We start from the raw sequence: 15,772 nt of genomic DNA, 5'->3' as shown, positions 1-15,772 counted from the left end.
GTAGATATTTACAAGGTTTGATATATGGATGGAGATTTCAGTGTCAACTCCCCCAACAAGGGCCAACAGTTTCCTCTTATCTGTGTCACAGTTGTAATGGGTTTTTATGATTGCTCCTGTAGCAAGCAACTGCAGTGTGCTGAAATATGTTATCCTTTTCATGTAGGAGTTGTTGGTTATGTGAAAACTGAGAGTGACATTGGGTAAAATGTCACGATTATTGATGATTTCAGAAACAGCAAACTGCAGGGCCATGACATGCTGAAAGTTCTTTGGTAAGATCCTGAAATGGGAATTGCATGAAGAGTTGTAAGATTTCATCAGAAAGGTAAACTCACCTGCTTACAGGAAAAAAGGGGAATGTGCAAATCTTTGTTTATCTTTCTTGAAAGAAAGAAAACTTGATATAACTAGAATGAGGAGATTCAATTTTCCCAGACACCTGTAATTCCAGTTTGATGTTAACACCTGTGCTGAATTACTCTATATCAGTGGTTCTCAAATGCTTAGTACCGGGACCCACATTTTAGCATGGGAATCTGTCAGGACCCACCAGAAGTGATGCCAGGACTGGAAGTGACATCATCAAGCAGGAACATTTTTTGCACTTGTTGGCATCCTTCAGTCACGAAAGACTATGGTATCGCACTCTGAATAGTGTTCTGGAACAGAGCGTCCTCTCCAGTGCGTGAAGCCTGGGTCAAGTAGATATGGAGGATAGACTGTTACCCATGCAGCAAATCCCCCCTCTCCACGTCACTGAAATGGTCCAATGGAAAGGCAGAGGCCAATACAGTTGGTTCCAGCGACGTCGCAGGAGTTGCCAGAACATGACTGTGTTCAGCCATGAACTGCCTCAGGGACTCCGGCTCTGGATTTTGCCTCGAGGTTGACTCCTGAAGCCTTTTCTGTAACTGGATGTAGCCACAAGGCAGTGGAGGTTTGGGGTCAGAGTTTTCCTTCTCTTAGATGAGCTGCCTTCCCAGGCTGACGAGTCCCATCTACCCGGTGGCTGTTTAGTCGCCCTTTACGACAAGTACAGCCCACACTTACCCAGGAATAAGTCCCATTTACTATCATTGTTAAAAGCATATAAACAAGAGCCTGTTAAAAGAATAGATCTGTAACATTTCCCCAAATGCAGTCACATACTATGGTAGCATCTAATCTACTCTATTAAAATATTGAAATGAATACCTGAAATACCCACCTGAAATTGGCTTGCAACCCACCTAGTGGGTCCCGAAACACAGTTTGAGAAACACTGCTCTATATCTTTGAGCAGGGCTCATCACTGTTGTACTAACAATAAAAAATGAGCCCTTTTCATAATAAATGAATGAATGAATGGCTTTCTTGCATTTAATTAGAAAGGGATTATTCAAATGGGGAATCCTGATTATTTTTAATGGAATCTGCTCTTTCTGGGATATACGTTTCCCAGAAATAATGTAATTCATGACATGACTATGACCAGGATCTGCTCAGTCCTACAGCGCCGTCCTTCCCTGTTGATGGAATCACAGGCATGCAACCCATGCCAGGCTGCAATATGTCCTTTGGCCATAATGAAGAATTGCCCCAGAAGCCTCTACATCAGCCAGAGCATTGTGAAAGCAGTATGTTGTGAGCCTTGGCTGGACCAACCCCAATGCTGGGGATGATTCCCCCAACCAGCATCTCAAGCACGCCAGCACTGGCGCATGCAGGAGCTTAGGCAAGCCTGGAGAAGCTGTCTTTGTATCCCCTAGTCCAGTATGTCAAACTCATTTCATACAGAGGCTGAAGTTAGCATTCATTATGCCTGCTGAGAACCAGAAGTGACATCATCAAGCTATGAGAGCCCAATTATAATGGGGGCCAGATAAATTGCTTCTGCCGTCCAGATTTGGACAGTGGGCCTTTTATTTGTGATTTGACCGGCCTGCCCTAGCCAGTAGCAATAGCCGTAGCCCAGCACTACAAGGACAGGCCCTGGGAGACAGGAAAGGCTGGCAGAAGATGGGGCAGTCTGAGGGACACAATGAAGCCCTGGAGAAGAAGATACAGTTAAGACTAGAGATGGGGGAGTTTTGGTACTCCTGCACTGCTGGATAGGACTGCTGGGCTGTTAATCCATTATACAAGGTGTCACTTAGCTTGGATGAGGAAGAGCAGTTTCCCTAAGGTTTTTCCAACTAGTAGTACTTCACGGTATGGGATGGGCCTTGGCTGGAGTGCCATGGCGATCATGGAACAGTGGTCCTGTCCCATTGGAAGTTGAGATGGCTGAGATGTGGATGTGAGAATTTCAAAAATGTTGTATTTTTGGCACAGCATCCATAGTTACTCTACTCCAGAATGTAGGCAGAAGTATGATACAATGTATGTTACAATGCACAGGATATAGGATTAATAAAGACACAAATTTTAAGATAACTGAAAACGTTTTGATGATACAAAAAACTGTCAAATTTCCGTTTTAATCAGTACCTCTGAATTGTAAAAGAAACATTAAAAATGAAACATGAACTTTTTTGTGTTACACAGTATTATTTATTTTATTTATTATAATAAATTATTTATTATTTATTTTATCTTTCTTCTAAGCAAGAAAACCTGATATAACTAGAATGAGGAGATTCAATTTTTCCAGACACCTGAAATTCCAGTTTGATGTTAAAACCTGTGCTGAATTATTCTATATTAGTGGTTCTCAAATGTTTAGTACCGGGACCCACTTTTTAGTATGGGAATCTGTCAGGACCCATACTAATAAAATACATGTTAATAAAAAAACAAATTTTAAGATAACTGAAAACGTTTTGATGATACAAAAAACCGTCAGATTTCCGTTTTAATCAGTACCTCTGAATTGTAAAAGAAACATTAAAAATTAAACATGAACTTTTTTGTGCTACACAGTATTATTTATTTTACGTATGTTTCTAGAAATAAAACGTAGGATGGTAGAAATAAAACGTAGGATGGTAGGATGGTACCTCCCCATGGTTTCAAAGAGACAGGTGTGTTTGCATGTGTGTACAAGCAAGACCTAAAGTACATTGCCCCATGAAGCGTTTGTGTGATAGGACAAAGGTCATTTACTATGTGCTCATGCAGTTATCATGCAAATGAGGAGGGGGCTTGAAACAAATTAGCTCTTCCCATGTTCTCATGTTTTTGCACATGACATAAAGCAAGATTTGAGATGAATTCCTCTTGAGTTCCATCTTAAGAGTTGGACTTTAGAGATAAGCCTGTCATGACTGGTGATGGCCAAGTGATCCTGATCACTTTGAATTTGATGAAAAGTGATTCAATTTGTTCTTGTCTAGATAAAGTGGCTCACTCCTATTGTTGCCTTCTCTGCAGTTAGTTTCTAAGAAAGGATTGCTTGTGTTACAAAATGCTCTACTACAGCGGTTCCCAATCTTATTGGTACCACAACAAGCCTCCATGGTGGGTTGCGATGCTCTCAGTGGTGCCTGGGAGGCCTATTCAGGGTTGCCCTGAGCTGGCAACCCACTTTACTGGCCTCCACAGGTCCCAAAATGGCCTGTAGAAGCCTCCAAAAACCACTTCCAGTTTTTGAAGACAAACTGGAAGTTTTGGGAGCTTGTTTGGGCCATTCAGAGGCCCGTGGAGGCCAGTAGAGGGTCATCGGCCTGGTGTGACCCAGACAAACCCTGCAGGGTCACTAATGCCTCTGGAATGGCTCCTATTTGGAGTTATTTGGATGCAAGTGTGAACAGGAGGATCCACCTCACATGAGCTTGTGAGGTTGACACAACAGTGGCTTGCGACACACAGTTTGGGAAAGGCTGCTCTACTGAATTACTTTATATAATTTCTTTTCTTAAAGAACTGGTCTCTGGTGTTCATTTGTGGCCTCAACAAAATAATGTACATTTTAGGGGCAAAAATACAAAGGAGCAGTCCTGCACTGGAGGCCAAAATGGAGAAGATCTCCACAGCCACCACATATTTGCCTTTTGTACTCAGATAGCCTGGGAAAAAGGACACCCACACGCTGCAAAAGACCAACATGCTGAAGGTGATGAACTTGGCTTCGTTGAAAGTGTCAGGCAGCTTCCTGGCTAAGAAGGCTATGGTGAAGCTGATGATGGCCTGAAAGCCCATGTAGCCCAAAACAAGGTAAAACATGGTGTCTGAGCCCTCATTACATACCATTATGATCTGCCTAGGTAGAGAGAACATGTCAAGGTGTGGGAATGGGGGAGAAGTGCACAGCCAGATTGCACTGAGTCCAACTTGAACAATAAAAAAAGCAAAGATGATGGAAGTAGATAGTCTTTTCCCCACCCATTTCCTCATTTTGTTTCCTGGGGTTGTGGCTGTGAACGCAAGAACGACAGTGATGGTTTTGCCCAACACACAAGATAGAGCAAGAGAAAAGGCATTTCCAAAAGCAGGCTGTCGAAGAAGGCAGGTCATCTTGCCAGGTCGTCCGATGAACAGGAAGGAGCAAAGGAAGCAGAGCAAAAGGGAGATGAGCAGAAGGTAAGTAAAATCCCGATTGTTGGCTCTGACGATGGGCGTGTCTTGATGTGTGATAAAAGTTACAAGCACGAAGCCTGTGAGCAGAGCGAAAACAAGTGCAGTGGAGCCCAAACTGAGACCTAAAATTCCATCATATGCCAGGTAGGTGATGCCTTTAGGAATGCAGTGGCTTTGATCTTTGACAGGATACTTACCTACAGTGCATTTGTCACATTGATAAGCATCTGAGAAAAAGGAGACAATTTTAGAAGATCGGAGATATGTTTAACCCACTGGTGACCCAATCCTACCTGTGTGATATGCCAGGGGACCATGAGGCATGACTGTCATGCCATGGATGCCAGCCTATTCACCTGTCTGTGGTGTGCTGCTACCAGTATAAGGCCTACTGGTCCCCACATCACCAGCAGTGCTTCACACACATGCCAGTTTCTGCTAGTCGACTCACTGAGATTTCCCTTTCTGGACCAGGAATGGTGCTACTCAGAGGCTTAACTACATGAAAAATAATGTCAAATAGAAATTTGAAAGAATGCCAATGAGAAGGGTTACCCCCTTTTTTATTCAACGTCCCCATATATGTCCTGAAGCTCCTGAGTCACCTACCTGTATAATTTGACACAGTCCCTTCAGGGCACTGCAGACAGTCATAGCAGCAGGATGGTTCTCCCTCACGAGCCTTCCTGTGGTATCCAGGTCGACATCTCTCCGAGCAGGCAGAATGTGGCAACTTCTGACCATAATGTGAAGCAAATGCAGTTTAACCTTATTGAATGTACCTGTGCATTGAAACACATCGTACCCTATCTTGATTGTGCCTTGGTCAAATGTATCCTGGTCATTGTCATTCCTGGATAGTCACATCTAGGTGTTTTGTTTTTTTTTGTGCCCCCCCCTTTTTTTGGCATCCCACTAAAACTGGGCAACAAACAAAATATAACTGGGCAGCAATCCCCTTTTTATATATGCTAAGCCTCTTATCCCAGCCCTAACCCTACCTAAAATTAAAAAAAAAAAAAAAAAAACATCAAATATAAATATACTTATATTAGGACACAAATGTTCAGGGTCAAATGCATCCTGGTCATTGTCATCCCTGGATATTCACATCTAGTTTTTGTGTCTGTGTGTGTGCGCCCCCCTTTTTTGGCATCCCACTAAAACTGGGCAACAAACAAAATATAACTGGGCAGCAACCTCCATTTTATATATGCTAAGCCTCTTATCCCAGCCCTAACCCTACCTAAAAATAAAAAAACACATCAAATAATAATAATAATAATAATAATAATAATAATAATAATAATAATAATAATAATAATAAAACTTTATTTTTATCCCGCCCTTCTCCCTAATGGGACCCAGGGTGGCTAACAACATATTAAAAACAGATTTTAAAAACATTAATACAAACAGATAAAAACATTTAAAAACACACTACAGAGGCCATAAAAACAGTAGTCAGATTAAAAGAGTAAAAGAGCAGATCACAGAGTTTCAGATCAGAAGGCTTGTTTAAACAACAGTGTTTTCAGGCCTCGCCGAAAACTCTCAAGAGAGGGAGCCATTCTCAAGTCAAGGGGAAGGGAGTTCCATAATGTTGGTGCCACTACCGAGAAGGCCCTATTTCTTGCAGCCGCCCCCCGGACCTCCTTGGGTGGCGGCACTTGCAAAAAGGCCTTCTCTGATGACCTGAGATGGCGAGCCGGATTGTACGGGAGTAGGCGGTCTCTAAGATATCCTGGCCCAGATCAGTATAGGGCCAGTAAAAGTATAATAAAATATACTTTTATTGGGACACAAAGGTTCAGGGTACAAAAACAACAGACACAAATGTCCAATAACAGCATGCTTTTGACTGTGACATAGTTATCCAGGATACAATGGCCCTGTCATTTAAAATGATATACAGGTGCCACTGTTTATACACAGATTTTTTATCTCAACAAGAATGGGGGGGGGGGCAATTCAAAGTTGCACACACCTTTGCCCCGTGCTGGTGTCTGGCTCTGTTTTAAGGTACAGAAACATTGCAAAAAGCTGTGCATTGCATCGTCACAGAAGTAGCCCTGGAGCCATGGAAGAGGCTCTGGAAGATTGTGCGCCTTGCGCAGGAACAGTAAGACTCCTTGGAGCCCCTGAGCCATCAAAGAGGCAAGTGCAGAAGACGTTTCAAGAATCCATGAGAATCTTGTGGAGAGAGGGGAAGCCAAGGGAGAAACCCCTGTAGCCAGAAGTGGTGCAGCAAAGAGGATCTCTGTCCCTCCCTCCCACACACACACACAGTAGTAACAGAGGGGGTTGCTTTAAAAAAAACCCACATTTTCCAGGCAACCTCTGCCAATTTTCCCCCTCCTTCAGATTAAGATGCTACAGGCTCTCTGTGCGCTAGCCTACATAAGCAAAACAGCCCAGCAAGCAAGTCTTCCCAGCAATCCCAAGCATTAGATTTAGGCTACAATACTCTCCACACTTTCCAGAGAGTAAGCCCCATGGACTAGAATGGGACTTACTTCTGAGTAGACATGGGCTCTGAGGCTGTAATTTGTGTAAAATCACGTATTTCTGGTTGATTTGGCACAACGTGAATTTCCCCAATCGTGGAACTTCAGGGAACGAAGCCCCCGTGCATAAAAAGGTCCCACCTGTACAAACATTAATGGAAATGAAATATCTACAATTGCTCTAGGAACCTTATTGGAGGGCTGCTTTATTGGATGTATCTGTGCATTTAAACACATCGTACCCTATGTTGATTGTGCCTTGGTCTAATGTATCCTGTACAGTTATTTGGGGCAATGTCTTCCACTTAGCCCATGGAATCTTGCAAGAAAAATTTCATTTCAAAATGTCTCTTTCTGCCCTCATTCTTATGGTGCCCGTCTTAAGCTATTTCTGCTCATTGTTATATATACACAACAGGGACCAACTGTGTACACCTGTGGGCTGGGCAGAACTGAGTTAAAGCCAGATGACACAACAGAATGGTTAGGAAGCTATTCTTCCTAACTATGACCTCTTCTGGTTTTGCCTTCAAAACAGACAGCCCAGCCATACACAGATTTTCCAAATCCCTGTAGCAGAATATATGTAGATTCTTGGAGTCCTGTAAACTAGCCTCACTCCACTGCAGATGTAACAGAATTAGCCAACCCCCATCCTTGGAGTGTTCAATGTTTGTCTGAAATGACAAACGTATTATGCTGTACCCAGCTATACAACATATATCTAGGAACATATTCATCTGAGTTCAGGTGCATGAATCGATGTTTAGTCACCTCTTACGACTTTGCAAGAATCTTGAGGGGAGAGGGGAAGCCAAGGGAGAAACCCCTGTAGCCAGAAGTGGTGCAGCAAAGATGATTGCTCTTCCTCCCTCCCTCCCTCCCTCACACACACACACACACACACACACAGTAGTAACAAAGGGGGGTTGCTTAAAAAAAAAACCACATTTTCCAGGCACCGTCTGCCAAATTCCCCCCTCCTTCAGACTAAGATGCTACAGGCTCTCTCTGCTCTAGCCTACATAAGCAAAACAGCCCAGCAAGCAAGTCTTCCCAGCAATACCAAGCATTAGATTTAGGCTACAATCCTCTCCACACTTTCCAGGAAGTAAGCCCCATTGACTACAATGGGACTTACTTCTGAGTAGACATGGGCTCTGAGGCTACAATTTGTGTAAAATCACTTGTTTCTGGTTGATTTGGCACAACATGGATTTCCCCAATCGTGGACGTTCAGGGAACGAAGCCCCCGTGTGTAAAAAGGTTCCATCTTTACAAACATAAATGGAAAGGAAATATCTACAGTTGCTCTAGGAACCTTACTGGAGGGCTGCTGTATAGTTATTTGGGACAATGTCTTCCACTTAGCCCATGGAATCTTGCAAGAAAAATTTCATTTCAAAATGTCTCTTTCTGCCCTCATTCTTATGGTGCCCGTCTTAAGCTATTTCTGCCCATTGTTCTATATACACAACAGGGACCAACTGTGTACACCTGTGGGCTGGGCAGAAATGAGTTAAAGCCAGATGACACAACATAATGGTTAGGAAGCAATTCTTCCTAACTATGACCTCTTCTGGGGTCATATTAGATTCCCCTGGGGGCTGGGGATAAGAATAGGCCCTCAGTTTGGCTGTACTTGTCCTAAAAGGTGACAAAACAGCCACCAGGTAGATGGGACTCATTAGCCTGGGAAGGCAGCTCATCTGAGAGAAGGAAAACTCTGATCCAAAACCTCCACTGCCTTGTGACTACATCCAGTTATGGAAAAGGTTTCAGGAGTCAACCTTGAGGCAAAATCCGGAGCCGTAGTCCCGGAAGGCATTTCATGGCTGAATACAGTCACATTCTGGCAACTCCTGCGACGCTGCTGAACCAACTGTATTGGCCTCTGCCATTCCCTTGGACCATTTCAGCGACGTGGAGAGGGGGATTTGCTGCATGGGTAACAGTCTATCTTCCATATTACTTTACCCAGGCTTTGCGCACTGGAGAGGACACTCTGTTCCAGAACCACTTTTCAGAGCACGATACCATAGTCTTCTGAGACTGAAGGATGCCAACAATGACCTCTTCTGGTTTTGCCTTCAAAACAGACAGCCCAGCCATACACAGATTTTCCAAATCCCTGTAGCAAAATATATGTAGATTCTTGTCCTATCCAGTGCGCAAAGCCTGGGTAAAGTAAATATGGAGGATAGACAGTTACCCATGCAGCAAATCCCCCCTCTCCACGTCGCTGAAATGGTCCAACGGAAAGGCAAAGTCCAATATGGTTGGTTCCAGTGGCGTCACAGGAGTTGCCAGAACGTGACTGTGTTCAGTCATAATCTGCCTCAGGGAATCCAGCTCCGGATTTTGCCTCGAGGTTGACTCCTGAAGCCTTTTCCATAATTGGATGTAGCCACAAGGCAGTGGAGGTTTTGGATCAGAGTTTTCCTTCTCTCAGATGAGCTGCCTTCCCAGGCTGACGAGTCCCATATACCCGGTGGCTGTTTAGTCGCCTCTTACAACAAGTACAGCCAAACTGAGGGCCTATTCTTATCCCCCAGCCCCCAGGGGTTCAGGACAGAATACAGTGTAACATAAGACTAACTCAAGACTGGGGTACAAAAATAGGCAGGTACATTTCAGCTCAGATTCTGCTTCAGTATTTTGGGGTGTTGACACATTGATCTCTGCTGATAGCCAGACTGTGGGCAGAATCCTAACCAGGTCTACTCAGAAGTAAGACCTCTTTTGTTCAATGGGGCTTACTCTAAGGAAAGTGCTGCTAGGATTGCAGCCTTAGGTAAGCAGCAATAAGTTGGCAAGGACCAAAGAATGTGGTACCTGTGATCTAAGTTGCAGACTAAGCCAACAACCATATACCAGAATTAGGGTGCTTCTGTACAGGCCTCCCCCCCCTTACCGGCAAGAGTCCTGTTCCTGAACCCAACATGGATACAGGAGATGCCCCAAGGAACTTGAAGGGGGGGGGGTGAATGGGGGTGACCATATCCTTGGATACGTGAAACTCTGGATATGGGATCTGCTGATACAGCCCCCCCTGTATATTATTTGGAGTTTGCACCCTCAACTTTTATTATATTCATCAGAATCTTCTCAACAGAGCCAGCGGCTGACAATACAAGTTAGTAACTTCATACGTGTGAGATGCCTTGGCAGTGATATTGGAAAAGTGGTTATCAGAGTCAGAGGTGTGAAAGAAAAAAAATTACTTAGGGAATCAGCATCTGGATCGCTCACCTTGTTGAATTTGCTGGGCCAGATAATGGCATCTCCCTTCATAGTGAAGCTTTGGTTCAAGGAAGCCTGGGAATCTATTCTTCCAACTCTCAGTCGGCCGAAGGATTTGTTTGGGAAAGCCACCAAGTTCAGAATGTCAAATCCACTGTTGAATTCCATGTTTTCATTGAAAAAGATCTCATGCCCAGCACTGTTGTTAAAATGGACTTTTCTCAAAAATGGGTGAAGCTAGATGGGAAGATCACACTTCAGGATTTCCACAGCCAGGGCAAAGGCTTGCAGGCATGGAAGGATTTTTCCCACCCTAAGATTTCCAGTCCCTTTTGCATTTTTTATCAAGATGAATTTAGCAAGATGAATTCATGCTACAAGACTTCTCTTTTCCAGAGAAACAAAAGGTCCTGTTACAGAATCTCCTCCATAAGCACTGAAAATAACTTCTCCATGTTCCTGACTTCAATTCTTTGCACATTTTCACACTTACACACACACCAGGGATGTATGGTGTGGGGTGTCAGGTGAGGCAGAACTGCCTTTTGGAGTCCACAGAAAATCACTGCAGCCCCCTCCACAACGGGTGTGGATTCTCCACCCCCTTTCTCCTAAGTAAGCAGTTGGAGAGCTTGTGCCATCATAGGGGAAACTGTGGTGATTATCAGTAGACTCTGACAGGGCAGTTCTATGTCAGCTGCCACCCAACACCACACATCCCCCTCTCTCTCATCCACATTCAGAAAGTCTCTTATACTTGCAGCTCTTATACTTGGAGCTCTTCACTTGCAGCTCTTATACTTCACTATCAGCCCAATCCTAACCCACACTGGAATGGGGAGGCCAACTGGCCTGTCCCACATCCAGAGTAGGGTTGAGGCTGCTTGCAGCTCAGCCTGGGGCAAGGCAATACATTCCCCTTACCCCAGGTAATACTGCAGCAGCCCCAATGGGTGCTGAAGAGGTGGCACAGATCCGAGCAACCCACAGCTGCTCCGGGTCACCCAGGACTTTGGATTCGGAAAAGTGCCAAATCCAGGCCCCACCTCCTGCTCGTCCACGACCCACCCGCAGGCCCGCCAGCCCTCCGCCCACTCCGGAATGCCTCCTTCCTGCCTGCCCTCCCCAAGCCCCCATGCCAGCCTGACTCAGCCAGTGCTAACCTACCTTTCCTCCAGCACAATGGCGCTGGAGGCAGCCCTCAGTGACTGGCACAAGTCTGTGTGCCAGCCCAAGGGCTGCTTTGGATTGTGCCATATGTTCTTAAAAGAAAATTGTTGCACCTTCTGGTAAAATGAGAATTCAGTATGCAGTATACTACAGTGAGCAAAATGACAGAAAATACCAAATGGCTGATAGAAATTCAGGAGTAACATTCAACAACTCAGCAGAAGTGATCTGTGCTAGCCAGCAATGAGAACAATACCAGTCTGGAAGAGCCAAGTTAGAGTGAAATTGAATGTTTAAACACCACAACTTGGTCCCAATCCAGATTAGCACCTTACCCATCTGCTATTTACTTTACTTGTTTGCTATTTATTTTACTTGCTCACAGAAGCCCCAATGATACAATGAACACGACTTTTATAGTTACCTCCCAGGACTGCATGGTCTGAAGTTCCCAACTAGGGGTTTCTTTCAACATTTGCAGCCAGGATGATTGAATGGCATGTAAGGCATGTGCCAAGGCGTAGACTGCATTATAGATACTGTAGCTCTGGTCAGACATGCTCATTTCAAACACAGTCCTAGGAAGAGTCTCTAACTTTTCCTTCCCGGTACAGCGTTGAAAATAACGTAAACTCCTGAAAGAATTTTTTTCCCTACACTTAAATGCATGAGACCAGAAGTCTTTCATAAACTCAGACTCTTCTTGCTGGTAAGGGTTATATCCTTGAAGGAAGTCCTCAAATCCTGGCACATTCCTTTTATGAGTCGCTATGGACAGGGAGCCATGGAAGGATTTGACATCTGTTTCACCCTTAAATGACTTTGAAGTTATTTCCCATCGAGGAGTCGTGATCCAAACTTTCCCCAGTGGTATTATATTTTCATAAAAATGTAGCGCCATTTGGAAACCATGCATATAATTTCCATCCCCATATACAACAATCACATTGGCTTTCGTCTTAATAAGAAATGACATCATTTCCCCTTTAGTAAACAAATGGAGTACCGATGAAATTGAGCCGTGGAGAGAGTATAACGGCATCTTTTCTGTGAAGGCCACACAGATGCCGTTCCAGCTGAACATGGATTTCAAGCTTTGTTCAAACTCTTCTCCACTATCATCATTGGAAACAATTAGGCCAATCCAAGTCCACTGGAAATATCTTAAGATCCTCACTATTACATCACTCTGAGAAGCTTCATTTGGGGCCATTTGGTACAAAAAAGGGAATTGAACCTTGTCTCTCAGTCTTTGGTGAAGTGAACCATAACCAAACTGAATGGGGTGGGAGGAGCAACAGGACTTCATTCAATGGAAACTTCTCCATAAAAAGCTTAGAAGATACATTTCTTTGCTGAGATTCTTTTGCCAAACTGTGGCTAAACAGGGGCCCAATCCTATGCTTCCCTAGCACCAGGGGCTACAACAGTGCCGAAATGGCTACCACTGTATCCTGTCGAGCCAGGGAAGTAGCCCCAGGTCTCTTCGGGGTAAGGGAACAAACATTCCCGTACCCTGTGTTGACCTATGGCAGTCCCAATGGATCTACTTGGATCTGCACTCACCCTTGAGTGGGCACAGAACTGAGGAGAAACATGTTGGGTTTGCCAGCTCAGAATGGACCATTGGATTGAGTGGCAGAGTCTGCCATCATCTCCACCCCCTTTCCAGGCCTGGTCTACCCCAAGGACCTCCCTCCCTCTGTCCCATTCCGCCCCTCCCTACCTCCCCATGCCCCAAATATGCTTACCGCTGGCTGGTAGTGCATCAGTGCTATCTGGTCATCTTCTCTGCACTGAGACCCTGAGCTGACTCTGCTAGCATGCCTTATGGCAATCTTTGCAACAACTGGAGCCAGTGGTGAATATAGAGTGTGCAGGGATAGCCCTATAGGATTCAGCTATAAGTCTTAACTTTGGCCACTGTTGAATGTTCAGTGTTCTAAAGCCCAATCTCACCCCCCTCCTGCCTATGCAGTCGCATCAATAAAGTGTTACCGAACCAGGGGGGGAGGGGAATCCAGAGTCTTCCTTGAAGTGATGGGCCTTTTGTTCCCTTAGACTGCAGCAAGACTCTGCTACCCCAATGGATCTCCATGGATCTGTGTCAGTTCTTTTTATGGTACAAGTCCAAGGAGAGTAAGTGTGAAGGAAGGGGACAAGGAATGGAGTTAGGATCTTGCACACACTGATACCACTGGGAACCACTGGGAATCATCCCCTCCCCCAGAGCTATCCTTTGAGAATCTTTACCTACACTCTTCTGAATAGCCTACGATCACTCCATTCAACTCACTGAAACGAAAGAGAATTAAAAATGGTTAACTGAAAACTCTGTTAGGCTATGATTTCTACTCCCATCAGTCCTATGCAAAAGAAAGCAGGAAGGGAGTTCCCAAGATACAGTCTGGAAATAGTTAAACACACAGCTGCAATGTTGTCCTTTGCATGGCGTATGACCTGGTCCTGTACTAAACATGAAGCCAGTACTCAGCAATCCTAAATATCTCTTTGAGTGTGCATTTCAGCATGTCTCATTCTAGACTCAGGAGGAGTCAGACTGGAAGAGTAAATGATGCTGAAACATAGTCCCCAAAAATATGAACCCTATAGTACCTGTAGAACCCTATAGTGATTTTCAACCAGTGTGCTGCGGCACATTGATGTGCCACAAATGGTCCTCAGGTATGTCACAGGAGTTTGATAGATCATTTATTAGAGGAGGTAATTCATTAGTGGGGCCACTGGGGATGTGATCCCCCCCCCCGACCAGCAGCATAGCATGACTTGTACAAAAAAAAAAAAAAGATGGTGTGCCTTGACAATTTTAGTGCCTTATCAGTGTGCTGTGAGATGAAAAAGGCTGAAAATCACTGCTATAGTAGAATACTCCAACAGGAAAACCTGAATAAGTGCACAACCCTATGCATGTCTACTCAGAAATAAGTTCCATTGAGATCAATTTAACTCACTCTCAGGAAAGTGTGCATAGGATTGCAGCCCATGAGAGTTTTGCATAGACTATGTCATCATGTAACACTATCTTTGTGTGTGTGTGTGTGTGTGTGTGTGTGTGTGTGAGAGAGAGAGAGAGAGAGAGAGAGAGAGAGAGAGAGAGAGAGAGAGAGAATATTGTAGTTTGTGGAAACTGTGTGTCAATGGTAAATTGCTGATGCTTCATCCCACAAACCACTACCTGTGGAATCTTGTAGAGATCGAGCATGGTAGCTGTCTGGATAGAAGCTTCAGAATTGAGTCCTCCAATGACTACTGACGTACTGGGTTCCTTTCCACACTTGAAATTGGGAAAGCTGTCTTTTTCCGTTGTCAGGAGGGACAGAAGGACATCACAGCTTAATCTGGCTTGGAAGGCATTATCGTAGATGTGGAAGCCCAGAGTGACATTGGGCATGAGGCTTGGATCCCTGTTGATTTCCTCTACAGCAAATAGCAAAGCCAAGGCATGCTGGTAATTCTTTATCTCTGACCTGCATGAAAATAAGTCGTTTTCAATTGCTTGCTTACATTAGTAGCCATCCTCTCCTGTCCCATCCTGCCCCCCCCCCACACTCCCCCAGTTCGCAAAGCACAGGGAGATTTGCAGATTTAAAGTTTTTTGGGGGAAATGTTGAAGAACAAAGAAGCTTAGGTGCTGCCAGAAGGAAGAGGAAGATTGTCTCTCATGCTATCTTCCACAAGTACAGTATGTTCCAGTCTTCAAATTTTCACATGGAGTTCCACAAAGATTACATTCTTCTCCCAAAACCTTTTTTGCTGTAGAAATGCATGACTTGTTCTGTGTGCATTGAGCACTGATAGCCACTCATCATCCTTCATTGGACCCAAATGTTATGAACCCATTCTTCATTGGATTTCATTGGTCCTTCATTGGACCCAAATGTCTCTGTGCAAGTCCGCTCTTCCATTGTCACAGTTGCAGAAATTATTTGCGGAAGTGTGCATGGCTCGACCACAGTCAGGACTAAAGTTATGACATTAAGGTTGCAATCCTAACCACACTTTCTTGAGAGTAAGCCCCCATTGAACAAAATAGGACTTACTTCTGTGTAGACCTGGTTAGGATTGTGCCCTAAGGGCCCAATCCTATCCAACTTTCCAGCACCAGCGCAGCTCCAATGCAGCCCCAAGGTAAGGGAACAAATGTTCCCTTACATAAAGGAGGCCTCTATGACTGCCTTCCCATGTTAGGGTGCAGCACATACCCCATTGGCTGCACCAGCAGTGGAAAATTGGGTTGAATTGAGGTCTAAGTTTGGTTTTTAAATGCTGATGCTTATCCTATGATGATCAACCTCCTACATACATACAAACTTACCTGCCTCTAAATAGAC

The 15,772-nt window shown here is 44.5% G+C and overlaps 1 protein-coding gene across 1 annotated transcript; it reads right to left on the bottom strand.

Moving 5' to 3' along the window:
• Positions 1-3,816: 3,816 nt before the first annotated feature.
• On the bottom strand, positions 3,817-14,832 carry LOC136652473 (vomeronasal type-2 receptor 26-like). The gene is made up of 3 exons (XM_066629416.1): positions 14,700-14,832; positions 4,698-4,727; positions 3,817-4,577 (listed from the first exon to the last, which is right to left on the bottom strand). The coding sequence occupies exons 1-3, from the start codon at positions 14,830-14,832 to the stop codon at positions 3,817-3,819; spliced, it is 924 nt and encodes a 307-aa protein (XP_066485513.1).
• Between the last annotated feature and the right edge of the window lie 940 nt (positions 14,833-15,772).

Source organism: Tiliqua scincoides, chromosome 5 (genome assembly GCF_035046505.1).
Source record: "Tiliqua scincoides isolate rTilSci1 chromosome 5, rTilSci1.hap2, whole genome shotgun sequence".
Classification (NCBI taxonomy): Eukaryota; Metazoa; Chordata; class Lepidosauria; order Squamata; family Scincidae; genus Tiliqua; species Tiliqua scincoides.
This window is presented reverse-complemented; position numbering and strand designations above follow the sequence as displayed.